Source organism: Rattus norvegicus, chromosome 12, assembly GCF_021556685.1.
Source record: "Rattus norvegicus strain SHRSP/BbbUtx chromosome 12, alternate assembly SHRSP_T2T, whole genome shotgun sequence".
Taxonomy (NCBI): Eukaryota; Metazoa; Chordata; class Mammalia; order Rodentia; family Muridae; genus Rattus; species Rattus norvegicus.
Window position 1 is genome coordinate 50,933,735 of NC_141545.1, and position 26,823 is coordinate 50,960,557.

General features: G+C 48.8%; 1 protein-coding gene across 3 annotated transcripts in view; it reads left to right on the forward strand.

Moving 5' to 3' along the window:
- Myo18b (myosin XVIIIb) overlaps positions 1-26,823 on the forward strand; it is a 206,515-nt gene that overhangs the window by 155,394 nt on the left and 24,298 nt on the right. For all 3 annotated transcript variants that reach the window (XM_087578550.1, XM_087578549.1, NM_001432425.1), the window contains 3 exons: positions 13,921-14,051; positions 20,484-20,528; positions 22,219-22,356. In XM_087578550.1, coding sequence (XP_087434676.1) covers positions 13,921-14,051; positions 20,484-20,528; positions 22,219-22,356 — 314 coding nt within the window. The remainder of the gene's footprint in view (positions 1-13,920; positions 14,052-20,483; positions 20,529-22,218; positions 22,357-26,823) is intronic.

The window sequence follows — 26,823 nt, forward strand, 5'->3', positions numbered from 1 at the left end:
TATATATAATGGACCCTGGGTTACCTTTAATAGAACCCGAGTGCGAATCAGGTAGAAAACATGGCCAACACACATGCCATGGAAATAAGATATTCTCATTAACAGCGAGTGTCCCCAAGTAACAGACTTAGGGATAATTTTAAGGTGTTTTTTCCCTACTTTATTTATCTCTGCCTCTGCCCCTGCCCCCCCTCTCTTTGTGTGTGTGTGTGTGTGTGTGTGTGTGTGTGTGTGTGTGTGTGTGTGCAGGTGCACATCCATGTGTCTGGAGGCCAGACATTGCTGGACTGGCTGGTCAGGAGCCCCAGGGATCTTTCTGTCTCTGCCCTGCCAATGTTGGGATTTCAGGACTTAACCCTGAGTACTAGGGACACAGATTCAGATCCTGAATGCTCCTGGGCAGTCACTTAGCTTTCTTAGCCATTTACAGTCCCCCGTGAGTTCTGTTTGAAGCAGCAGGACACAGACAGAACCTGCAGGGCTGAGTTTGCTGGGCCATAACATGGCACCCCACATGGGTCGCACGTGCAGGGTTGGGGGGGGGCGCTTAAAACAGCACAAGAGTGCTATTTAAGTCCCAAAGGGCACGAATCAAAAACTCAAGGCATCATAGGCCCCTCTGGAAGTTACCCTTGCTTCTGGGCAGTTCACTGGGAATCTTTTGGACACTGTTGCTTTGGGACAATGTTGCATGTGTACTAGGCTGGTTTCAAACTATCATCCTGCCTTAGCTTCCCAGTGCTGGTATGGCAGATGTGTACCACCTGGCCAGGCACTGGTGTTCGGTGTCCTCTGGTTTGCAGATACTGTCCCTCCAGGGCTTAGCTTCTGCATAGTGCATTCTCTGTCCCCCTCTGTGTGTCTCCAGGCTTCCACTCACCATCCTGTGATGACGCCAGGCTTGTCATTTTGTAGGATTAACTATGAGTCCGTGTTAGCTTGGTGGCCCCTGTTAAGAACCATGTGGGCATCTGTCTGCTTCCTGGGTTTTTAGGGATCTGGGACTTGGTTCATCCATTAGACCACTGTGCTCTTAGAAGTTTGGCTCATGGTCACAATGGACACAGGGGTTTTCCTTCATAAGCAGGCTTTCTGATTATGGAGGTTTTCTGATGTCCCTATGCTGACTGGCCACCAGCTCCATGCCCCATCCCAGGAGAGGGTATAGAGGATTCTAGGCTTCTGCCCTTCGCTGACCACTTCGTGGAGGGTTCCCTCTTCACATGAGTTTGTTCCAGGATCTTGGTAGGGGTCTCCACACCCCAAGACAGAGCACTGAACCTGTCATCAGACAACAACTGAGAGTGAATCCCTAACACACATCAATGAGTATCCTTGGAAAGAGGCCCCCTCGTTTCAGTCACACCTGCTATCAGGCAGGCCTGGCCCTGGCTGACATTAGGATTACAACATCAAAAGAGGTCTTTTGGTTTTCTTGCCGCTGCTGGTGGAGATGCTCAAAGGGTTGCATTCAACAGTGGAACCTGAGTCTTGTATAGTTGTGGAGGCCAGAAGCCCAAACCCACCCTGCAAAGGGATCACAGCTGGGGTCTGAGTGCGGAGTCTCGGGGGATGATCCCTTCTCTTCCTCTCCTGGTTCCAAGACTCATAGCTTCTCTTAGCTCTAGTCTGTGTCATTCCAACCTTGGCTCTAGGCACTGAGACCACAATTATTCCCCCATGGGCCCTCTTAATGGCATTTAGGACCCATGTGGGTAATTTCCCCAATCCTAGGTTGTCTTAGTCAGGGTTTCTATTCCTACACAAAATCATGACCAAGAAGCAGGCTGGGGAGGAAAGGGTTTATTCAGCTCACACTTCCACATCGCTGTTCATCACCAAAGGAAGTCAGGACTGGAACTCAAGCAGGACAGGAAGCAGGAGCTGATGCAGAGGCCATGGAGGGTGCTACTACTGGCTTGCTTCCCCTGGCTTGCTCAGCCTGCTCTCTTATAGAACCCAGGACCACCAGCCTAGGGGATGGCTCCACCCACAATGGGCCCTCCCACACTCAATCACTAATTGAGAAAATGCCTTCCAGCTGGGTCTCACAGAGGCATTTCCTCAAGGGAGGCTCCTTTCTCTGTGATAACTCCAGCTTGTGTCAAGTTGACACACAAAACCAGCCAGTACCTAGGTCCTTGTCACATCTGCTAGGTCCTTTTTTTTTTTTTTTTTTTTTTTTTTGGCATAAAGCAGCACCATGGGGGGGAGGGGACCTTAATTAGACCTACAAAGACACTGAGCCAAAACCACCCAGCTAAGCCAAGTCTGAACCCTTCGTATGATAAAAACCACAGGAGACAGTAAATATTTGCTGCTCCCAAATGTTGGGCGCTGAAGTAATTTGTTACACAGCAATAAATAACAGACACACAATACAGATCTGTAATTCTTCACGCGGTCATGTGGCGCCGGAAAGCGGCGATTTTGGAAGTCTTACAGTCTTCTCCTCAAAATTTACGGATGAGAGAGCATACAGCTCCGGGCAGATGGTATGATAGATATTTATAAGCTGGAAACATCAATTGCGTTTTAAATAACGAAGCCCTGGTGATCCTCAGCGCTAACCACTTAGCTGTCCTGCTGCCATCCAATCCAATCCAACCTTCCTAAGCTCAGCTGTCACCTACAGGGAGCAGCTGGGGGCAATGGAGGTAGGGTGGAGAGTGGAAGGACCAGAGAGGGAGGTTTAGCCATGGGCAATCTCAGCAGATGTCACATCTTTTAATTTGATATCTCCTTAGGGGATCCTCTTATAGCCAGCTTCCAACAGGGGACACTGTTGGAGCCTCATCTTCACGGGAAGGCTCCGTGTCTGGGCTTTTCCCTCAGCCCTGGCTTGGCAGTGCCTCCCAGCTTGCTGTTCCTCTGGCTTCTACCAGCTGCTCTGGACTTTGGTCTGTTGCACCCCAACTTTGGTGTCCCTCAATGTGGCGACCATTGTACCCTACAGACCCACTTACCAGCTTTCTCCAGGAACCCTGATGACATGCAGGGTCACCCAGGCTATTTACCCTACCTGGGGATGCTATGCTGTCTGCAAAGGGCTTTGACCCTGTGAAGCAGCCTCTGATTAAACCGACTTCTTCTGGCTTCAACTTCCCCATCACGGGAAACTTGATTCCCTATTCAATTCACTTGTTCAGCTCCCAGTATTAGGTTCCTGGCTCTGAGTAACGTGGGACGATTTCTGTTTCTCTGATGCATCCGACTCCCTCAGTGTAAGCATTGAAATCCTTCCCTTCAAGCAAGAGGTAATACATTTTTTTGACTCATTTCTGGAAAAGGAGGTTGTCCTGCCTGTTTGGTACCTGTGGCCTTGGTGCTCCCATACCCTAGAAAGAACTGGGGCAGTCAGAAGTGTAAGGGGACGCCACTTGATATTGCTTCTTTTTTTTTTTTCCTTGCAAGAAGTTTTTGTCAAAGAGCAAGAAGTGGCAATGTCACTGGAAGGGAAGGTGAGGAACAGATATCCACTGGCACAGTGATCCACTGGCACAGTGACCCACTGGCACAGTTCCCACAGAGGGTCAGGGTTCCCACGCAGGGGAAGGGTCTGTGTGGTCTAGAGCAAAGACTGCTGTGTGCAGGCCGGGTCTCACTCCGCCCACCACAGATCCCCTTCCTGATTCTGAGACTAACTGCACAGTGCAATGAGGAAGGTTGGCTCCAAGAACCCCTAGCTTAGGTGAAAGATCCAGGCTCAAAACCCAAAGCACCGTTCATGTCGAAGTATGTGTTGGTTTTCATTGCCATGGAGCCAAAAGATTGTGTGTGATACTTACAGGCTCTCCAGTCTATGCATGTGAGCTCATGTGTACACATGCCTTGTGCACGTGTGGGAAGCCCGAGATGGCTTAGGGTGTCAGCCCCCACCTCCAGCTTCAGTTAGGTATGTACTGGGCTAAGTGGCCTATGAACTGTCTCCCTTCTTCTGTCTTTCCCTAGGAATATGGTGATAACCAGGGCTTATAATCCTGTGTGAGGGCCTTTGTGGGCTCATCAGGTTTGATCTGCGAATGCTTTACTGAAGAGCCGCCCCCTGGCTACTGTCATTTAGACTTTCCATTACCGTGACAAACAGCTGGGAAGACAAAGAGGGATTATTTATTGTTATTCGTGGCTTTCATCTTAATTATTCTCTTTAAAGGCTACTGAAGAGCTCATCAATTTTACCGAAGAAACTAAAACTTGTAATAAATTGATATAAATTGATCACGACCCTATAAACCTCAGTTCCTTTCCACCGCTGTTAAATTGTCTTAAAAGTAAAGATAGATTTAATCATACACGGATTTCTGTTAAATAGAAACATTCCATCCTGGTCTGCCCTGATCTATCCCGATCCGCCCTAATCTGCTTTCTGTTGCTGTAATAAACACTGTGGCCAAAGCAGCTTGGGAAGGAAAGGGTTTATTTCTTACACATCCCAATCATCCAGGGGTATATGGCCAAAAACTCGAGGCATGAATTCATGTGGAAGCCATGGAGAAATGTGGCTTTCTGTCTTGCTCTCTGTGGTTTGCCCAACATGCTTTTAAAACAACTCACAACGACCTGCTTAGGAGTGGCTCTGCTTACATTAGGCTGGGGCCTCCAAATCTACCCATTAACCAAGAAAATGCCTCCCACAGACTTGCCTCTGGGCCAGTCTGACCGAGGCAGTTCTTGAGTTGAGGTTTCTCTTCCCAGGCACTGCTACTTTGTGTCAGGTTGATAAAAACTAACCAGTACAATTGACTCCTTGTGATCTTGACACACACATGCACGGCTATTAAACAATAACCTTTTCTTTCTTATTTGTCCCCCAATAATCCCTGATGGTGTCACACAATGTAAGACATAATACACCTTTAAAAGTTGCGCAGACTTTTAAGTTTTTCTACACTTTTAAAAATTCGAGATCTCCTTAAAAACCCAAAGTCTCTTAATTGCGGCCTCCTGTAAACAGAAAGACAAATTACATGCTTCCTTAATCCAAAAGGGGAAAGAAAACCAGAGCACAACCACAAGTAGATCAAATCTTCAACAGATCTTCAGAGCAAATCTCCAACAGTATAAATAACTGTGTCCAACATGATCTTGTGGGCTCCAGGGGACTTAGATTCCCCCATCTCTCCAGCTCTGCAGCCATGCTGTTCACAGTACACACAGCTTATTTCTTGGGCTCAGATCTGCTCCACTGTTTCTCCCCACTCCTGCCTCTGTCCTGGGAGGTTGAATTGCAGCCTTAGCATCTCCGATATGCTGGAGTCTCTACCCCAACAGAGGCCGCTTTTTCACCAATGGCTTCTTCTGGCCCTTTCAGGGACTCTGACCCTGCCACACCATGTCAAGCCTTGGCTTCTGTCCGTGACCCCTTCAACCTTGAAGCCCCCATGTTTCCAAAATCATTATCGGATGGGAGATCCCTACGTATTAGGGTTCAGCTGCCAGCTTGCTAGACTGCGTTGGCCTCCATGAACCACAGCTGTGTGTGCTGGCTCAGAGGAAACACTTCCCAGAAGATTTCAGCTCAGGCCCAGCTAATCAGCATAAAGCAAAGCCATCATTTCAGTGGTGCTGGTCTCTTGTTAATCACAGCTGAGTTTTCAACTCCTGGGACTACCAGAAACCGTAGATTCTTAATTCAAAGCAACCCTTAAACAGTCATGACAGTCTTTACTTCTCTCGTAGATGTTATAAGCCAGTCCTCCTTCGTCTTCACCTCCCTGAGCACTCTTATCCTCCAAGCTCCCACAGAACAGTTCATCAAGGTTTGGGCACTCAATGGCTTTTCTGGTCTAAAGTTCCATATGATTCTACAATCCTCCTCCAAGCAACATGGCCATGTCTGTCCTAGCAGTACCTGACAACCTTGGTACTGAAGTTGTCCTGGCTCGCTTGCTTCCCCCTACTGTAGGAAACACCACCAACAGCAACTTGGGGAGGAAAGACTTCATCTGGCTTACACAATCAAATCAGAGTCCATCACTGAAGGGAGTCAGAGCAGGAACTTAAGGCAGGAAACATGGAAGGATGCTGCTTACAGGCTTGCTCCCCCATGGCTTGTTCAGCATCCCTTCTTTTATAATCAGGGTTCTTTCTTACATAAATCAGACTACCTGTCCCATGGTTGTTACTGTCCTCAGTGGGTGGAGCCCTCTGCTATTTACAGCATGTGTGGCCTTGGATTTAAATGTATTCTTGTTGCCATTGGACCCCATACAGTGTCCAGGATGTGCCCTGTGATAGGCAGAGGGTCATGGTGGTGAGAGTTAGTGACAGAGCAAGGTTGCTTACCTCATGACAATCAGGGATGGGAAAGAGAGACAGGAAATAGGCAGGGCAAGAAACCAGGCCTGGGGACACATGCCCAGTGACAGACTTCCTTCAGTTAGCCCATCTCCTAAAGTTTCTAGTGATTCTCAAAACATCAACCCCTCAGCACGGGAGCGACACTTCACACTAACAATCTATCGGGGACTGGATGTCTAGCTGTATTCTTTGAGGACTTAAGGGGTACTTCTGGGCAGATTACCATCACTTAAGGTCTGGTTTTCTGTTTGCCACTGGCAGGGAAAGCAGCACAGGGCAGTCTGGGGCTGAGGCACTCATCTGGGTGGGGAGGAGAAGACCCTTTGACCCCTGGTTGCTTGGGTTTGTGCAATGACTCATCAGAGACGCCTGCCCCAGATGAGCTAAGGCTGAGGAGAAAGGGTTAGGTATTTACTGGCTCTGTAAACATCTCTCAGTGTGTATCTTTCTGTGAATTTCTTTTTGTTGTTGTTTTTGTTGAGACAGGATTTCTTTGTAGCCCTGGCTGTCCTGGAGTTCTCTATGTAGACCAGGATGGCCTTAAATTCAAAGAGATCCACATGACCTGAGTGCCAGCATTTAAAGCCAGCCACCACACCTGGCTCCCTGATTCTTTTGGTGTGCCTTTGGGACTTGCTAGGGTTTGAATCTGATTGTCCCCAGTAAAGACCAGTGTTTGGTCTCAGAGTATTTAAATAACTTTCCAGTGCTGAAAGGTAGTGAGACCTTTGAGTGGGGTTGGGAGAAGGGAGTTAAGGTTTTACACACACACACACACACACGCACGCACGCACGCACACGGGCATGCACACACAAAAGGGAGTTCTTTCTCTCAGAGGACCAAAATGGTTAGTTACCTCCAGAGTGACTGTCAAAAAGGGTACCTCCTTGATCTCAGTGATGGTGAAGCTTTTGTTCCCTTACTGCGTCAGAAAGCAGCAAGATGGATAGACTTCAAGAGTGTTGTGAGATCTGTTCTGTCCAGTAAACTGTGGTGCAGGCAAGCTGAATCTTGAGAGGCTGCCTCACGGGCAAAGAGCCTGAGAGGGAGCTCCCGTGTATCCGTGAGAACGAAAATCCCTTTCCGTTTTCCTGCGTTCTGCCAGGTGCACGTGGCAGTTACCAGAAGCCACACCCACGGGGTGCTATGCCCTTGGAGTGGCAGAACCAAGAGCTAAAATAAAGCCCTTCCCTATCTAAATTACCAAGTCTCAGGTGTTCCATTATAGCAACGGAACACGAACTAAAATCAGATCTTTGGTGAGTCTCTCTGCATCTGTTATCACAGCATAAAAATAGAGTGGAATAGAGAGTTTTCGGGATGAGTAAGGGAAGGACTTCGTGGAACAGTAACTGCAAGGTCCCTGGCTCCTCTTCCTGCGGATAGCCGGCTCTTGCTCAGGTAGAGGGGGACTCAGTTGCAATGAACCAGAGAAATGAAGCCCATTTTCCAAGTTTCTCATAAAACGCCAAATCCATAGTTTCTGCAGAAGATCCTGAAAATCATAAAGAGAGGACATCAGCGTGTTTTGATAGCTCACGCCAGGGAGAATAGCTACGGCCTGTAATTTACTATAACATCCTCCAATTATCGTCTGTTTCCACGGTGCTTGGATCTAAGGGATCTTATTGATATTAGGCGAGGTAAGAGATTTCAACCATTCAGCAGAACCCCAGTCCGAATCAGAACTACAGATCAAGGTGTTCACTTAGGAATTAACTCAGCAATAGTCATCGTATGCTCAGGTATGTTTCAAGCATGTGTGATATGTGTGATATGTATGTATGTATATATGTATATACATATATGCATATACACTCTGCGTGTATGAGAGAGAGAGCGAGCGAGCGAGCGAGAGAGAGAGAGAGAGAGAGAGAGAGAGTGTTTCAGAACGGTTTTGAAATCCTCCTGTCTGTGTGACATTCAGAGTCATTTGGATTTTATATTAGAACGGGATCTGGGTGTGATACCCTGATAGGGGTGAAGCCTATAAGCCCAGAGGAGGATGAAAATTCCAAGGCCAGCCTGGGCTACAGAGTTGAATTAAAACGATTTGCCAGTTGCTGATTACACACGTGTTAATAAATGCACGCTTATATTTACTAAGCAAACCGCTGGCAATAGATCCATGTGCATCACCTATTCACTTAAACACACGCATCCTACCTAGCAGGAAGCTTCTGTCTGCCCCTACTGTGCTGGAAAACAGCAAGAGGAATGAACTTCTAGGATGTCGTGAGATCTGTGAACTGAACCTTGAGAGGCCTCCTCAGGGGCACGGAGCCCGAGGGAAGAGCTGCCGTGCATCCCAGGCAGACGAAGGTCTCTGGGGAGCAGGGTGCTCTGGGTAAAGAAACAAGCAGCAAACATCAGCTTTGGTATTAGCCTCTAATTGAATGTCACAAGCAGAGACCATCGTAATTGCTGGCATTTATTATCATCTGAACCGCTTCCCACACAGCAACTGTGCATGCGGTGCCCCCGGGAGAGCAGCAGCCTGGAAGTCTAAAGGCCTCCCAATGCCTGTGAGCGATGCTGGGCCAGGAGCTTACACTGCCCGCTGTTGTCTTTATCTTGGTAAACATGATGCGTGTGAATCCTGTGTACATCAGACCCTGTCCTTTCCTTTGTCCCCGTCAGTCGTGTAGTGACGCTGACTCTCTCTGCCCTAAGCATGTACATGTCCACCATGTGCCAGGCATAAGCAGTGCAGGTGGATCAGGTCCCGTGATGGTGTCAGCTCTGGGGAAACTGGCACACAGTAGGAGATCAATAAATGTGGCTTGAATGCAAAGGTGTGTGATTGGACAGGAGGAGTGTGTTGTAGGAATATGGAAGCCATTTCTGTTTGTGTTTCTTTCCCTGCCAAACAGCCATAGATCTGTCTGGGGATTGGGTGGTTTCCTGTGGGGTTTTCTGCCATGCATATATCAAACAGGCTTATATCATACTAGTGTTCCACCCCTGAGCATGTTCCTCGCTAACAATAGAGGATCCTAAGCTCGTATGGGGCCTCAGGACACAGCTGTGCTCTGGAGGGGCAGCTGAGACAACTTTCAGTGTGCCCCAATGTGATCATCACGCCAGTTGGGCATCTGTCCCTAGAAGACGTTGGAGGCAGGGGCGTCACCAGCTTGAACCATCTGTCTCCAACTGGCCCTTTCTTTCTGCGTGTCTTCTCTAGGTTGTGATGGGGTGAGGGGTCTTGTTTTGTCTGCCTTGGGCTGGCTGCTGGGCTCTGCAGTGTTGGGACTGATGTCTTGGTCTTCTTAGTCAGCAGATTCCCGCAGGTTCCCAAACTGAAGTGGGAGAGCTCGGCTCTGCTGACTGCTGATAGCTGGTTATGCAGCTCCCTCTCTCTGGGGTGCTCCCTGGCTCCAGAGTGCTCCATTGATCTGGCATGCTCCACAGACAGCAGATAGAGGATGGGCATTAGAAGGCATTAGAAGGCAGTGGAGTCAGGGTGACCATTATGCCTAAATCCTTAGTCCACACACTTTCCCCAGGACCTGTTGTCTTTGGCCAGACTTCCACATTCCAAGCTTTTTACTCTAGGTTTGGCCTCCCCAGTAAAAGGGAAACAATGTTGCCCTCGCCAAGTTTCCTCTTCTGGGAATGTGATGTTATCAATGTTGTGCTCCCCCTGCCACCGGCACATTAGCCCTTTAAAGATTAGCTATTTGACCTTCAAGCCACACCTCTGAGATTCGACTCTGTAAAGCTGATGACTCCAGAACCTACAAGGTTACATTTTTACCTCAGCTCAAGTCCCACTTTTCTGGCCCGGGCCAGCAGCAGAGCAGGACACCAGTCTCTGCCCATGCCTGCCCATCTCCTCTTCTCTTCAGAGTGTTCCCTGAGGATTGGGACCACATACCTGTGCATGATCTTTCCCTGAGCAAGAGCCATGGAAGAGAAGCTACTCTGAGGAGAGGCGCCATGCTCCGGAGTCTGCACACCAGTCCTGGGATGCCTCACCTCAGTTAACCACCACCACAGTTCTACTGTGCAGAACGCTTCCCTGCTCTGGTCTTCAGGATCCTTGTCTCTAGGCAGAATAGTCATGTGACCAATGTACGGCACCTCACGCTATTCCTCCATGCCCACCTGGCTCAGGTGATGAGGCGTAAGCTAGGCTGGAAGGTAAAAACCCAGATTTCTCCTAAGAAGCGGCTGTCACAATCCTTGGAGGTAGAGGTCAGGCCGGAACCACTGGTAACTGAGCCTGAGAAGGGGTGGTGCTCCCACAGTGCCTGAACCTAGGAAGGAGTGGTGCTCCTACAGTGCTCTGTCTCAGTCTGGGAAGAAGTGATCTCACAATGCTTTGTTCTGAGCCTAGGGAGGAGTAGTGCTCCCACAGTACCCTATCCGTTTGGGAGGGAGTGGTGCTCCCACAGTGCTCTGTCTCAGCTTGGGAGGGAGTGGTGCTCCCACAGTGCTCTGTCTCAGCCTGGGAGGGAGTAGTGCTCCCACAGTGCTCTGTCTCAGCCTGGGAGGGAGTGGTGCTCCCACAGTGCTCTGTCTCAGCTTGGGAGGGAGTGGTGCTCCCACAGTGCTCTGTCTCAGCCTGGGAGGGAGTGGTGCTCCCACAGTGCTCTGTCTCAGCCTGGGAGGGAGTGGTGCTCCCACAGTGCTCTGTCTCAGCCTGGGAGGGAGTGGTGCTCCAACAATGTCTCTGTTTTGGCCTGGGAAGGAGTGGTGCTCCCACAGTGCTCTGAATCTTCTGGGCTTCAGCCCAGTTATCTTCCTAGCTGTATCTACCTGACCTGCTAGTGACCTTTGCATAACAACCCCCTCCACATGTCCTGATGTCCTTGTCTCGCTCCTAGCTGTGGTCTGGGGCTTGGCCCCAGCTTGTCCCTCACTTGCCTGTCCTGAGGTTAACATTCCATGGCTGGCAGCACCACCTGAAGTGTAAGCTGGCCATGCCTATGCCAGTCTTGCCCACATACACCTGCTTCTGACCACATTGTTCTTCCCCTTTCAGCTCTGTGAAGCCCCGGCCTGGCCTGGTTGGGCCACACCTATTGCAGTACTCAGTTCTGACAGAGAGATGTAATGCCATCTTTAAGGTTCTAACTCCTGATAGTGAGAAAGGAGAGGCCAGTCCATGGCAGAATGTCCATCCATTCCTGTGATGGGAAACAGACGTGGTCCTTGCAGGGTTCCCTGGATGGGGCATGGGCAACCCCATGGATTGGGTTCACATCCTGACTCTGTAGCCTGTAGTGATGTAGCTGTCCTTAGTTTCTTCAGAGAGGCCTGGAAATCTGTCTGTGGTTACTGGACTGCTGGAGTTGTCAGAATTGTGTCACTGCAATATTCACCTTGCACACCTCCATTAGGCATCTATCTGTGTGTTTCCTTGAATAGCTAATCAAAAAGGAACTTCAAATAAATGGATCAGTTTTAAATTAATCTCACCCAGGACCCTGCTCCACCTGAAACTCCAAGTCCCACCCAACAATCGTGTGTGCGTGCGTGTGTGTGTGTGTGTGTGTGTGTGTGTGTGGTGTGTGTGTGGTGTGTGTGGTGTGTGAGTGGTGTGTGTGGTGTGTGTGTATGTGTGTGTGGTGTGTGTGTATGTGGTGTGTGTGGTGTGTGAGTGTGTGGTGCGTGTGTGTGTGTGGTATGTGTATGTGTATGTGTGTGGTGTGTGAGTGTGTGGTGTGTGTGTGTGTGGTATGTATGTGTGTATGTGGTGTGTATGTTGTGTGTGTGTGTTGTGTGTGGTGTATGTGTGTATGTGGTGTATGTGTGTGTGTGGTGTGTGTGTGGTGTGTGTGGTATGTGTATATGTGTGTGTGTATGTGTGTGTGGTGTGTGTGTGGTGTATGTGTGTGGTGTGTGTCGTGTATGTGTGTGTTTGTGTGGTGTGAGTGTGTGGTGTGTGTGGTGTGTATGTGTGTGGTGTGTGTGATGTGTGTGTGTGGTGTGTGTGTGTGGTGTGTGTGGTATGTGTGTATGTGTGTGTGTAGTGAATGTGGTGCTTTGTATGTAGTGTGTATGTAATATATGTGGTATTTTATATGCAGTGTGTGTAGTGTATATGGTGGTTTGTATGTAATATGCATGTGTGTTTAGTGTGCATGGTAGTTTGTATGTAGAGTGTGTGTATGTGTGTGTGTGTGTAGTGTACATGGTGGTTTGTGTGTGTGTATGTGTGGTGTGAGGAATGTGTATGAGTGCATTTGTATGTATGTGTTATGTGAGGTGTGTAGTTGCTATGGATTCCAAGCGACAGACATCTTGGTGATTCTGTTTGCTCCACAGTATTCAAGGATTCTGTTCACACTACCACAGCCCTTACTTCTGTGAAAAATTGTCTAATGACGAAGTGATGTTCTGTGATCTCCCTATCCATCCCCAAAGCTGGGTATAGCTTTTGGCTTTCAGATTCTCATATCATTGGCCACACTGCCCTGAGCAAACTCATGTTTGCTTCTGATCTGTCCTGTGGAATTAATTTCCAAAAGAGAGATTCTGAATGTAGCCAGACGATTCTCTAACTCGAGGTATCTGGTGCATTGTGGGATATAACAGTATCCAACCTTGACCTGTCATGGTATACCCCAAGGCCTGTTTGCCAACTCTTTGTCCAGACTTAGTCTCCAGGGGCTGACTCACCTTCCATCAGCAAGCATAGTGTTAAGGGACAAACTGGAAAACAGGTGCTTTGTGGACACGAGAGATTTCCCAAAGAGTCAGGACAAAATTGAGTCACGGTCCCACCAGACAGTACTGATCTCAGTGGATAAGTACCACCAAGACAACCAAGAGTACTAAGCTCGATTTCTAGCACCCATGCTAAGTCGTTGCCCTTGAAGGTCTCGGTCGCTCAGCTCTGAAGGACAGATAATCACAACTCCCCTGCCAGGCTCTCAGTGAGGGAGGCTTTGGTCATGTGACTGCTGGTGGCTACAGAAAAACTGACCCCTAAATGTCTGCCAGGTCTGTCGGTCAGCAGGGGGCCCCACCAGGCCATCCTACTCTGTATACTTTTTGGGTTCAGTTCTGTTGCTGTGCACACCATGACCAAGGTGACTCTTACACATGAAAGCAGGAGCTTGCTTACAGTTCTGGAGCATTGGTTTGTGGTGGTTGTGTCAAGGAGTGGGCAGTGTGTAGGCAGGCATAGCCGAGAACAGGCCAAGAACAGTAGGACTGATGCCCAGGGAGCAGAACCCTGCTCTGTGTGGCTCCAAACCTTCCTCACCAGGTTCAGCTTGGTTGGCCCATTTACTGACCAATTTAAGATGGCTTTGCACCCAGTAAGGTAGTGGCGTAAACTAAAGCATGTCTCTAGGCTCATAAATGTATAAGGAGCTCTAGGCTCATAAATGTATAAGGAGCAATACCCTTATGGATGACCCAGCTTTGCGTTCCTGGAACATGCTAGCAGGGCTCTCTGGAGTCTTCCCTCCTGTGTAGAACACAGTGTGCCTGCCTGGGATACCTAGGGCTTCACGCTCCCCACGCCCCCTTCTGTCTGTGGTGAGAACCTGAGAGTGATTTGCTTACATCGAAGTCTCTGCTAAGGCTGTCCCTTCACTCCTGGAACTCTGGAGTACTGTGGAGTTCTCACCAAGACCAATGGGTTCTGTGGTCTCTGCCTGCAGGAGAAGTATGTGGAGGAGCTGGCAGCTGTGAGGCAAACATTGCAGACAGACCTGGAGACATCCATCCGGCGCATTGCGGACCTGCAGGCAGCCTTGGAAGAGGTGGCATCCAGTGACAGTGACACAGAAAGGTAAATGGGTGGTGGCCAGGTGGGGCTATGGTCTGCAGACCTCTGTCATCCCTGAAAGTCTGAGGGGACCCCAAAATGCCTGAAGGTTGCTGTTTGGTCAGACTGAGAGAAGAGGGATACTGTCCTTGTCACCTTTGAAGCATGGGACCAGCTAGAAAGAGATCAGTGTGGTGTCCTAAGGGAGCAACTTGTCTGGTCTGAACTTGTGCCTGTTACTTTCTTGTTGCTGTGACACAGCTCCTGGCATAAGTCACTTAAAGCCAGGCTTGTTTTGGCTTCCTTTTCAAGTTTGTCTCTGTCTCTGTCTCTGTCTCTGTCTCCCTGTCTCTCAAACACACACACACACACACACACACACACGCACGCACGCACGCACGCACGCACGCACGCACGCACGCACGCACGCACGCACACATACAAAATGAATCCAAAGATAGCAAAGGGGACAGAAACAGAGCAGCCATGCTCAGGTGTGGTACAAGCTATGGCAGGAATCAGAGGCCAGACTTCCCAGCTGAGTAATGAACCAAGATGAGTCACAGAGCACCCCAGATGTCACCCCGGGCTCTATCCTAAGAGCCACTACCCTCCAGAGGGTGCTCACATAAGACATATCTGTCTCTATGGTAACAAGACTCACCCTCCGCCTGACTCCATCTTTCCTGAGTTTAGGCCATGGGCACCTGAACGCAGCTCCAGTATTGGTCTCCTCTCCTCCTGATCTCAGCATTCAAGGCTGAACATATTCTTCCTTGCCGAGTTACTGATGTCTTTTTTTTCCACATACCAGTTTCCACATACTGTCAGCCTCACTGTTCACCAAGTTGGAAGGGAACTTGCCTGCATCTCAGGGGAGCTGTGGGACGGGGTGGGATGTCTGAACATAGGTGTCAGGCAACGCTCCTGGTACCCAGGAGCGCCCCCATGCAGCAACAAGTGGGACTGCTCTTGTTGGAGGAGGGGAAGAGAGCCTAGACCTCCATATCACATGACCTCAAACAAATATCCAATCGCTCTGATCCTTGCTCTCTTCCTTTCTAAGATGGATCCATAAGAGGTAGAAATGCAGCTCCCCCCATGGAAGCGTGTACCTGCAGAGACTCAGACATTACTTGTTGCCCCCGTTCTTTGATTCATTCATCTATCCATCCAGTCGATTGATAAACCTTTCCTGAGCACCTCTTCCATGCCAGACATCCCCCTGTGCCTTTGTGTTTTCCTTCCTTCTTTTGGACGCCATTTTTTCTCCATCTCATGGTGGACAGGGGCCGAATAGCTTGTGTGAGATAGGCAAATTAAGCAGGAGAGAGGGCCTGGCTCTGCAGCAATCTAAAAGCCCCTGGTGGCAGGTGGCCCATGGAACAGGTGGTTCCACGAGGGAGGAGGCAGTGCAGACCCATGAGAGGAGAATCTGGGAAAGCACGCACAAGGACCAGGAGGAATGTTCCAGAAAGCAAGAAAAGAGACTTATATTAGCTTAAGGGAGGAGAGAGTTTTGCTCGGAGAAATGGCCTCCTGTGGAAGGAGGCATGTCAATTGGAAAGACACAGAGCATGCAGCCGGTGAGTTCATGCCTGGACCAGAACCGGATGTCATTTTCAAGGGTGTCTCACACCTCTGCGACTCTGCCAGCCAGACCACAGTCTCCATGTTTCCACAGTCCCCAGAGCAGGGCCACCCTCTGGGAACAGCAGTGCACCACACCACAGACCATGTCACATTCAGGTCCTGGAGGAAGACCTGCAGGCCGGAGGCTCTGTCTTTTATGTTTCCCCATATTCCACCTCCCTTTCTCCCCCTCCTGTCTTTCTTCTCTCACAGAGCTTCCCTGAAACTGGCTGAGACTCTCAGTTGCCCAGATATTGGGGACTAAAGAAATAAGAGATGCCTACAGAAAAGTCCTGGCTCGTTGCAAAGCACAGACAACGCACCTACCTGCTGCTCACTGCCATTTTAATCAGGGTCTCTGTTGCCTTGATCAACACCATGAACAGAATCAACTCGGTGGGAAGAGGGTTATTTAAAGTCACAGTTCTACACCACAGTTAGGGTTCTCATTGTTGCGAACAGACACCATGACTGTGGCAACTCTTATAAAAGACAACACTTAGTTGTGGCTGGCTCACAGGTTCAGAGGTTCAGTCCATTATCATCGAGGCAGGAGCATGGCAGCATCTAGGCAGGCGTCATGGTGCAAGAGGAGCCCAGAATTCTACATCTTGTTCTGAGGACCACTAGGAGAAGGCTGGCTTCCACACAATTATGAATAAGCTCTCTCAAAGCCCACCCCCAACAGTGATTCACTTCACCCCAAGACCATACCTAATCCAACAAGTTCACACCTCCTAATAGTGCCACTCCCTGAGCCAAGCCTATTCGAACCACCAGAGTCAGGGCCAGAGCTCAAGGCAGGAACTTGGAGGCAGGAAGTGAAGCAGAAACCATGGAGGGGTGCCAATTACCGGCTTGCTCCTCATGGCTTGCTCAGCCTGCTTTCTTATAGAGCCCATGGTTGACACTACCCACAGCGGGTTAGGCCCAACTGTATCAATCATTAATCAAGGAAACACACTATAAATCTACCTACCTCTCTGATGAAGGTGTCCTTTCAACTGAGGTTCCTCTTCCCACATGACTCTACTCTGTGTCAAGTTGATAAGACACAACCAGGGCATGCCAGAGGACCATCACGGACCATCAAGGACAAAAAGAAATATGTGTTGCCCCACTGTTGGTCTGCTGCACAGATTGGGGCTCCAAGTTCCTGCCCTGGGGCCAGCCAGGTCCCCCCATCAGCAACTCCAAACTGCACATTGTGCACACTTATTGACTCGAATGAGAGGTTTGGATTGCAGCCTGAAAGATTGGTCTAAGTGTTCCAAGATACTTCTCTATAAATTCTCAATTAGTTTTCAGACCACTGGGTTAGACAAGGAAGAAAGAGGAGGAGAGGGAGAGGAAGATGGGAGAGGGGAAGGGGGAGGGAAAGGGAGAGGGGGGAGAGGGGAGAGAGGAAGAGAGAGAGAGGAAAGAGAGAGAAAGCCTAACTCTCTAACTGTCAAGTTGAGAGACTTGTTCTCATCATGCCTAATCACAATTCTGCAGTTCACCTGGAATTAGATCTTAATGGAGCAGGCCTTGCAGGCTGGGAGCCAAGCTCAGAACGTCAGGCAACACACAGAGGTGCTTTAGCTGGCGTGACTCTGCAGCACTGTCAGCTAGACTGTAGCATCAACCTTCTTAGACTAACGGAGGAAATGTTTCTGTTCGTGCCCCGGGCCTGGAATGTGCTCGTTAGTCATGGGAGGAAAGCTGCGTTGGCTGACAGAAACCGCCACCTATTCCTAGCCCCAGAATCTGCAGCTGCTCTGCCTGTTGCCTTGCCTGGAGGTGCAGTAGGGCGTGGGGGGGTCCACAGCTTACCCTTGTCTTCAGAGTCACAGGAAAGAGAGTGTCATTCCCAGCCAGGCCCATCTGAGATGAGAACTCTGGAAGCAAGCATGTCCTTGTGAGTGGGGTGAGTGGATACCAGGTGACCTCCAGCACACAGGCTCTAACAACTGGTCTGACATCAGGCTGTGGAGCAGACCTGGAGCCATCTGTATTGAGCCAGAGACTGACCTTCTGAGGACACGTTGTGTGTCAACAACTCACTGTTGAGCCTTGGCTCTGGCCTGAAAGTGAAGTTCCCTGCCCCATGAGATGACCATCCCCACAGCCTTTGTCTTACAGCTGCCCTCCACAAGTGCTGAACATGCCCTGACTGGAAGAACAGCTTGAGTGAACTCTCTGTTCATCTAAAGAGGTTGAACCTGGTTAGAGTCACTGCACGGGCCCCTGTGCCCTCTAGCATCAAATGTTACAGGTGGCCCTGCTCTCTGAGAAGGATGGTAACCAACACCACTCCCACCATTCACCAAGTCTATTTCTAACATTGCAGGAAGTGGTGGTGATGGATCCCCTGTGGTTCCCTTCTGTAAGACAGTTGTTACTGCTTGGCACACTTTGCCCTTGCATGTGTTACCAGATACCTATTAGTATCTCTCACAAACTAAAGATAAGGAAACTGAGTCTCATAGGCATCTAAAGTCTCATTGATGCATATGTTAAGCCACAAAGCCATGGCTTGTTCCTAGAGTTGGCCTCTCCCCCCGACCCCCTCCCCTCTGACTCCAGCCAAAGACGGCTTTGTTCTCACATAGGATGTGTCATGTGTCCTTCACCTCCTATCAAGGTCTCTGTTCCCCTCTGGGCTACCGTGCTGGTGAGCTCACGTCAGTCACTGACACGGAGCAAACGAATCCAGGCGTCACTTCCCAGCCTGTATTTGCATTTAGACTGAGGCTGTCTGGTAAAGGTACCCAGGAGGAATACATCTGAAGACACTTAATCAATTACCTCGATCCTTGCCAACATCTGTTTTAAAATTCCTGGCACATGTTCCCTTTGCAAAACCACACTGGCCAAGAAGATAAAAAGAACTATAGTCACCAGCCCAAGGCTGTGGTTTGAACCTCCCTCTGTCATGGAGTCAACCAGATCAGTACCGCGGACAGCGCCTCTGTTAACGCGGTCCTCCAGATCAGTACAACGGACAGCACACTTGCTAAGCCTCCAGTTAGATCAGTACCGCGGACAGCGCACCTGTCCTCACTGTAACAACACCCGCCCTTACTTAAATGAGGCCTGCTCCAAGCACAGACTTTGGCAGGGGTGAAGGGTGTAGAGTGTAGCAATGGTGGGTACAGTCTTGTTTATCATGAGATGGTGGCTTACATGGTGTAGTCACGATGCATGGAAATCCTAGATCTCCTTGCTCAAGTGCGAACAATCATGATTTGGACCATCAGAGTAGTCTTCTGGGACCAAAAAGGTCAACTTTATAGGGAGGTGCTGTTTACAAAGCTGTGTTCCCTCTTCTGTCAGCTGATATCTCAGCTGCTGAGCCCATGGGGGTGCCATGCAGACAGGAAGCATGCAGACGGGACTCATACACTCAGTGGAGGTTTGCTCCTACAGACTGGGTTTAAAAGCATCACACATCCAGGGTAGACCAGCAGACACATAACATCAGAAAGTATCCAAGTCTCTTGGGAAAGAGTCCCTCCAGGAGGAAGTGGTTCTGAATTCCAAGTCCCCAGAGCCACCTTCAGAGACCAAACCTGGATGAGTGTCAGCGCCCATGTGTGTTCTGTCGCTGGGCTGGACAGACTGTGTGGCGCTGTGCCTGTAATGAATGGTGTCCAGTGTCTGAGCTCAGGAGTGTGGATTCCAAATGGAGAGATGGAAGGGCTAGCTTCCCGCATGCCTCACACCGAGAGGAAAATGAGGTTCAGCCTCTTGGGATTAGACATTTGGTTATGAGTACCAGGGACCCTACTGTCCTGTCTCCATGCACTCAAGACATGTTTGTGGCCTTCAAGGCCATCAGTCCACTGGAGATACATGCTTGAAATAAGGGGCTATAGGGTAATGTGTCTTTAGAGGAAGAAACAAGAAACAACAGATATGTTCTCCTCAGACCTGTCCAAATCCCAGCAGACTTGTGGCTGGAGGCTCAGCTTGAGGACTCAGAGTAAAGGCAATTTAGATGCAGGGGTGTAGTCTTCTCTGGATCGACCTTTGATGGCAGTGGCACACTGACTATCAGTGTGCCCTGTGGTCTCCACAAGGCTGGGTTGGAAGCTCAGTGACCTTGTGCGTGGTGTACTCTCTTCATCTCTAGAATGGAGGCAGACAGTGTGGGCAGAGTGTGTAAATATGTTTCTCCCTGAAGAATAGTTACTCATGTAATTAGATTAGGAGTTTCCCACAATGCTCCAGGAAGCTATCCTGCCTGATCCTGATTTGTTTACTTCCCGAAGACTATGAGACAAGTGTCAGGCATGTCAATAACAATACGGTTAATGTCAGTGATGCCAATTGCATTCCCAAAAATTACTGTTTTGTGTCTGAGCATTTCGCCTACATATATGTCCATTTTTCGGGTGCCCTCAGAAGCCAGAAGAGGGCCTTTGATCCCCCGGAACTGGTGTTGCAGATGGTTGTGAACCATGGTGTAAGTGCATGGTGAAGTTGAACCCAAATCCTCTACAAGAGCAGCCAGTGCTCTTCACCAGAGCCCTATCCCTAGTCACGTTTTCTAAAGAGCACTGGCAATGGTTGCTCCTGTTCTCTGGGATCTGCACTGAACAATCCACAAGGGTTGCCTCTCTCTGCTCCACAGGCAGAGGCAGGGGCATGTGTGTTACTAATCAGCCACAGTTTGTAAAGGCAGGCGGGAAGCTCAGAGAGGGCAACTTAGGACCCTATGACCACACAGTAGTGAAGGGTGGAAGTGGGAGGCAAACCCAGGTGTGTGTAGTGTTGGAGACCAGGTCCCCAGTCCTGACTGTACAACTACAACAGTCGTTGTCTTGTCTCTCCTTCTAGCGTCCAGACGGCAGTGGATTGTAGCAGCCGCAGTGGGAAGGAGGGGTAAGTAACCCACAGGGCTTATGAAGGCAAACCCCTGGTGGCTTGTGTGCAGTTGGCAAGGAGAAGGTTCACAACCATCAGAGAACTCTCTGTCATGCCTATGAAACTCTGGCTTCATGGTTTAACATGTGCCTTACCAAAGTTCACCCTGCATGCCTGTATGATGTTGTTTAGACACAGGGAAGACATGCATTATCATACCCCTATCCCCCTCCCCGCCTTCAATGGCTCCCTGTTCCCACAGAAACAGACTTTTTAAGTAGACACCTGTGTTACACGTTGACCTTTAATCCCCTCTTCACACATGGGTCCTGATTCCCTACTGCCTAGACCCTGACCTTTTCTGCCCTCCACACCTGTGTGTGCACTCTTCCCTCCAAGCCTTCACCTTCCTGAAGTTCACCTGCCTCACTGACTTCCTCTTCTTCCAAGAAGGAAATGGAGGCTCCTTACTTAACCTGCAAACTGGCCCTCTGCCTGTCTCTGCAGTAGTGTGAATGGAGCCTTCATTTCATGGCTGCTCACAGAGATATTTATCAGGTCTCCCAGGATGCGATCTTGAGCATAGGATTAATGTCAAATTCATGTATGCAGCCCTGTCCTATGGTGGCTGACTTAGTGGCAGATAAGCATACCATACCCCTGCGTATGTGTATGCCAGTACACAGAAATGTATGCTACACTTCTGCATGTACGGGCTCACTTGTATACACACACATTCAGACACACAGATGCACACATAGAGACACAGACACATACATTTAAACATGCTCACACAGACACAAAGGTACAGACACACAGATGAACATATAGAGACACAGACAGATACATTCACACATACACACTCACACTGACACATGCACACAGACACAGATACATTCACACATACTCACTCAAATTGACACACTCATTCACAGAGACATAGATAGATACATTCACACAGACACACCAAACAGATACAATCACATATACACACTCACACTGACATACAGACAGACAGATAAATTTACACATACACACTCACACTGGCACACTCACACAGACACACATAGACAGATACATTCACACATACACACTCACACAGACACAGATACATTCACACATACACACTCACACAGATACAGATACATTCACAATACGTACTCACACAGACACAGACACACACACACACACACACACACACACATTCGCTCACTGTGTAACCCTCCTCTGGTGTTACTCTCGCAATCAAAAACCACAAAGAGAAAGTCCGGCTTGCCAAGGTGATCCCCATAAGGCAAAGGAGGATTGAAGATTTTCACCCCTTGCACATCCCATGAACATATTATTTAATACAGAATTCAATGGAATGCTTGATCACCAAGTCAGAGTGCCCTCAACACCCTAGTTGGTGTGTTTGTGTGTGTGTGTGTGTGTGTGTGTGTGTGTGTGTGTGTGTGTGTGTGTGTGTCCTAGAGTGCTGTGGTTAATAGCCAAGATACTAGAGTAAAATCAAGTCCATCCAGACTTCAAGCATGAGTCAGGTGACCTTAGCTAAGACCCGAGTTGGCCTCTCCAAATGCCAGCGCTTCCTCCCACTTCACAGGCCACTGCCAGCTCCCTGTCCGTAGCATACCACATAGAGTACTCTGCAGGGCTCAGACTCTGATGTGGTGGCCACTGTGGTCAGTATCCTAACTTTGCCTTCTAGGGACAACGTCTCTGTCATCAGCTCCCAGCCTGAGAGCAGTCTGCAGTCCTGGATGAGCTGTTCCCTCTCCCTGGCCACTGACTCAGTGAGGATCCCTTCTCGACAGTCAGCCATCAGCAGTTCTCTCCACAGTCCCAGGTAAGAAGAGCCTTGCCAGCTCAAAGACTCCTGTTGCAGGCTGACCTTCATGACTTCCACTTTTTGTACTTGGGGCAGGGACCAATGCCCTGTTGTGTGGCTTTAAGTAAGTCATTTGCCCTCACAGGGCCTGAGATATGTGGAGTCTGGTGCTGTTACTGACCCAGCGGATGGTCAGGATACAGCTGTAACACTGTAATGTTGTAACGTTGTAACACTGTAACACAGACCTCTGTTTTGAATAGTGCTGCTGGAACAAAGGATGACTAATCTTTATCACTGCTTCTGTCTCAGGTGTCAGACTAGTGATTCTCTGGCTTATAAATAAGCGTGGTCAGTTACGTTTGTTTCAGTTTTGGATGACATCCTTGAGTAGAGTCATAAAGAACATTGAGCTAAAGCCAGGCACAGTGCTGCAATGCCCAGGAGCTCAGCTGCTCTGGAGGCAGGAGGTTGAGGAAGGAGGATTTCTTGAGCAGAGAAATTTGAAGCCAGCCAAGCAGTTGACTTTATAAGGAGAGAAAAGTATATTGAGCTGTGTTTCACACAGAGAAAAAATTAATTTTATCTTGAGTCTAACTAAGATTTTATAATCTCGGGACTGGAGAGACACGGCTTAGCACTTACCAAGGACCTAAATTCAGTTCCCAGAACCCGCAATGGGCAGACAGCTCACAACCACTTCAGCTCCGGGAGCTGAAGACCTTTTTATCTGGACTCTTAGATCAACTGCACTCAAGCATATGTACCCACATACAGAGGCACGACCCTACACATAATTAAGAATAAAAGTAAAGCTTTTTGGTTTATTTTGCGTTTTATCAGATTATAATGGGATTACATCATTTCCCCACCCACTTCCTGCTTTCAAATCCTCCTGTGTGTGTGTGTGTGTGTGTGTGTGTGTGTGTGTGTGTGTGTGTGTGTTGTGTAGTCCTAAATACATAAATACAACCTGCTCTGTCTATATAATCTTAGTTGTACCTCTATGTTTTCAGGGTCGACCATTCGGTATTGGATAGCCAGTTGGTGTGCTCTTCCTAATCAGGGGAAGACTGTCTCTCCGGCTCTAAACACTCCCTAGTTGCCTCTTTGTGTGGAGCTGAGGCCTTGCAGGCTTCCCCCCATAACCGCCCATCTGCTTTATCATGTCTGTTGGTGTAATACCTGTTCAGGTCATTTTAGGGAAGTCATGTTGATAGGACCTCATAGGTGTACCTCCTGACATTCTGGGAAGAAATCCCATGGCAAGCTCCCAGATCCTCCAACTATATCATATTCTTTCTGACCCCTCTGCTAAAATGCTCTCTGAGTTGTATGCAGGAGTTGTATTCCTTAGATGCAGGAGTTGTATGGTAGATGTTTCCATTGGGACTGGGCTTCAGAACTCTGCCTTTTGATTGGCTGTGGTTTTCTGTAACAGTTGCTATCTGTTGCAAATAGACGTTTCCTTGAAGAGGGGTGAGCACCTGCGGGTGTAAAGACAAATGTTTAGAGTGTACTTAGGGGTTGTGCTGGTTTGGTAAAGTGGTGGTTGTTAAGTTCTCCTCCAAGGTCCTTAGCTTCTCTAAGGGTAGTAAAGCTGGTTTCTAGTACGGGGCATGGTTTTCCTCTTGTTCAACAAGACTTAAGAACAATCAGAGAGCTGTTGGTTACTGCCAAGGTGTGCATGCTGCTACTGCACCTCAGTGTGACCATGCACCCATGCACCCCTGCAGCCCTGCATCCTTGCAGCCCCACACCTCAGTGTTATCCTGCCATGCTGACCATTGTTACAGTTCATAGGCTTCATAGCTGAGTGTGACTGTTGGCTGATTGCCTCCTTTGGAAGCTTGCAGGACATCTTCTGTACCATGAAAGCTCGTCCTCAGGGAGGAGACACCCAGATCATTTCCAGGTCAGCTTCAGGTCAGTTCTAAGTCAGTTGCAGGCAGGGGTCCTCTGGGCCCTGTGTCTGAAGTGCATGGTGCCTCCAGCAATAGGGACTTATCTTCCACCTCTGGGAGGCTGCCAATAGCAAAAGCCTTTGGGAGTCTCTTAGATAACTCTGACCAACATCTCAAAAGGGAGCTTCTCCAGAGTGGTGTAGGGGTTTGTCTTAGACAGTCTTTGGCTCTTGGAGACAGCATCGTGAGCCCAGATAACAGTTAAACTATATGTTTATTTAATCACTTACTCATGTACACGATAGGTAAACAGGTAGACAGTTAATAGCATGGTTCCTAATGACTGTTCCCCTCCTCCTTCTTCTTTGTATCTCCCTGCAGCCCCCTGGTCAGAGCCCCCCATTCCCTGTATCAGTTCGCTTGTAGTCAGCCGGCCCCACACACCCCACAATGGTCCCATTTCACTTTCCTGACTTCTGCAGTTACGCAATGTCTTAGTCAAGGTTTTACTGCTGTGAACAGACACCATGACTAAGGCAACTCTTATAAAGGACATTTAGTTCAATCCATTTTCATCAAGGCGGGAACATGGCAGCATCCAGGCAGGCATGGTGCAGGAGGAGCTGAGAGTTCTACATCTTCATCTGAAGGTTGCTAGCAGAATACTGGCTCTCAGGCAGCTAGGATGAGAATCTTAAAGCCTACGCCTATAGTGATATACCACCCTAACAAGGCCACACCCACTTCAACAAGGTCACACCTCCTAATAGAGCCACTCACTGATCTGAGCATATACAAACCACCATATCCGAGGATCTGTATTCACATCTGAAGACCTGGACTTGGGAGCCTCTGTTGAAATGGAACCTGTGATGTTTGTCTCTCTCTGAGTCTCTGGGTCCTCAGTTATATGATCTTTTCAAGTTCCATCCATTTACCTGAAAAGTTCACGGTTTCATTTTTTTCTTTACATTCCCCACTGTTCATAGGCACCCTGTTTTCATTTCTCACTGTGGGTTGAAGGACATATACATTGTGTCCGTTTCCTAGTTACTATGAACAGAGCAGTGTAAGACACAGCTATGGCTGAGCTGGGAGTGGGGTGCGACATTCTTTGATATATGCCGGGAAGGAATGTAGTAACTGTTTTAAGACCATGCTCTGTAGTCTGTGGAATTCCATGAGGTGGGTGGCTCTGCTCACCTGTTACAGAAGATGATCTGAGGGACAGAGACGATAAGCAAGTCTGACCCTCACTCAGGGTGGGCATCCCCAATGACCCAGGTGTCCCCTTCAGGTGTCTGGGGTCAGCTTATCCCAGAGTAGAAGTGAGGTGTCTCTAGGGCTGGCTCGCAAATGATGCTCCACAAATGCTTGCCAAATGAATGTGTGACTGTCCACCGTGCAGAGGTTGCAGCAGAAACATGAATTACATTTCGTAATAGCTCAGAGAGGCTCCAAAATTCACTTGGTGTTACACAGCAAATAAGAAGAAGGACCAGGCTTTGAACCTAGGGTTGAATTCCTCCAAAGCCTCTGTCTGTCCCTAACAGCAGCCTGTCATGTCATTCATGCTAAGAATGCCTAAGGATCATTACTCAATACGCCCCAGCACGGGCAGCAGGGATTGGGTAAGGGCTTGCTGAGCACCAGACTCCAGGCATGAAGTCCTGAGACAGTGGAATACTTTATTTCTTTTCTTTGAAACATTGTAATAATATTTTTATTCTTTGAAAATTCCATGCATTATACAATGTATATTGATCCTATCCATTTACCCCCACCTCCCTCCGACTCCCCAGAGTGGCTCACACAATCTCCCTTCTAGCTTCATGTCTTCATTGCATTCATTTATTTTGCTATAACCCCGAGTCTGGCTGGCTATGCTCATGTGAACACGACATGTGGCCATCCACTGGGGTGTAGGCATACATTTTTTGCAACCCACTTTTAATAAGTATTCAACCTCTCCTCTAGCCCACCACCCAGCAGAGATAGTGGAAGAGAAAAGTTATTAGGATATGGGAGAAGTGGACTTGTTTAGCAATAGTTCTTTGGGGGGTGAGCTTGATCTTCTTTGGCAGCAGTTCAGTCCTGTAGCAAACACCAAATACAACTCAGCAGCTGCAGTCCAGTCCTCCGGGCATGCAGACACCAGGTAGCTGAAGTTCAATCCTGAAGAAACCACCAGGCTCCCTAACCAGCCTGAGGCAAAGTTGCTGAAGTGCCAAGCTGTGGAAGGAATCTCATGAGCAGTTCCTGGGCAAGTTTCTGTCAATGGCAGTGTTGCCACAAGTTGAGCTATGTAAGGCAAACCAATGCATTCCTGTCTTTAGTGAAGAATAAAGAGGTGGGGCAAACCAAACCAATGCTCCGTGCTCCTCTCCCACTGTCTGTGGGGTCACATTTATATTCCTTCATCGAGCATCCTTTCACATATTTGCTATATCAAAACATCCCTTCATCTGTGTCTGCTTCAGGAAAACAGTCTTTCACCTGTGTCTGCTTTAGCAAGATGTCCTTTCCCCTGTGCGCCCCAGCAAACCATCATTTGACATAACTGACTTTCCAAAGAACTAGA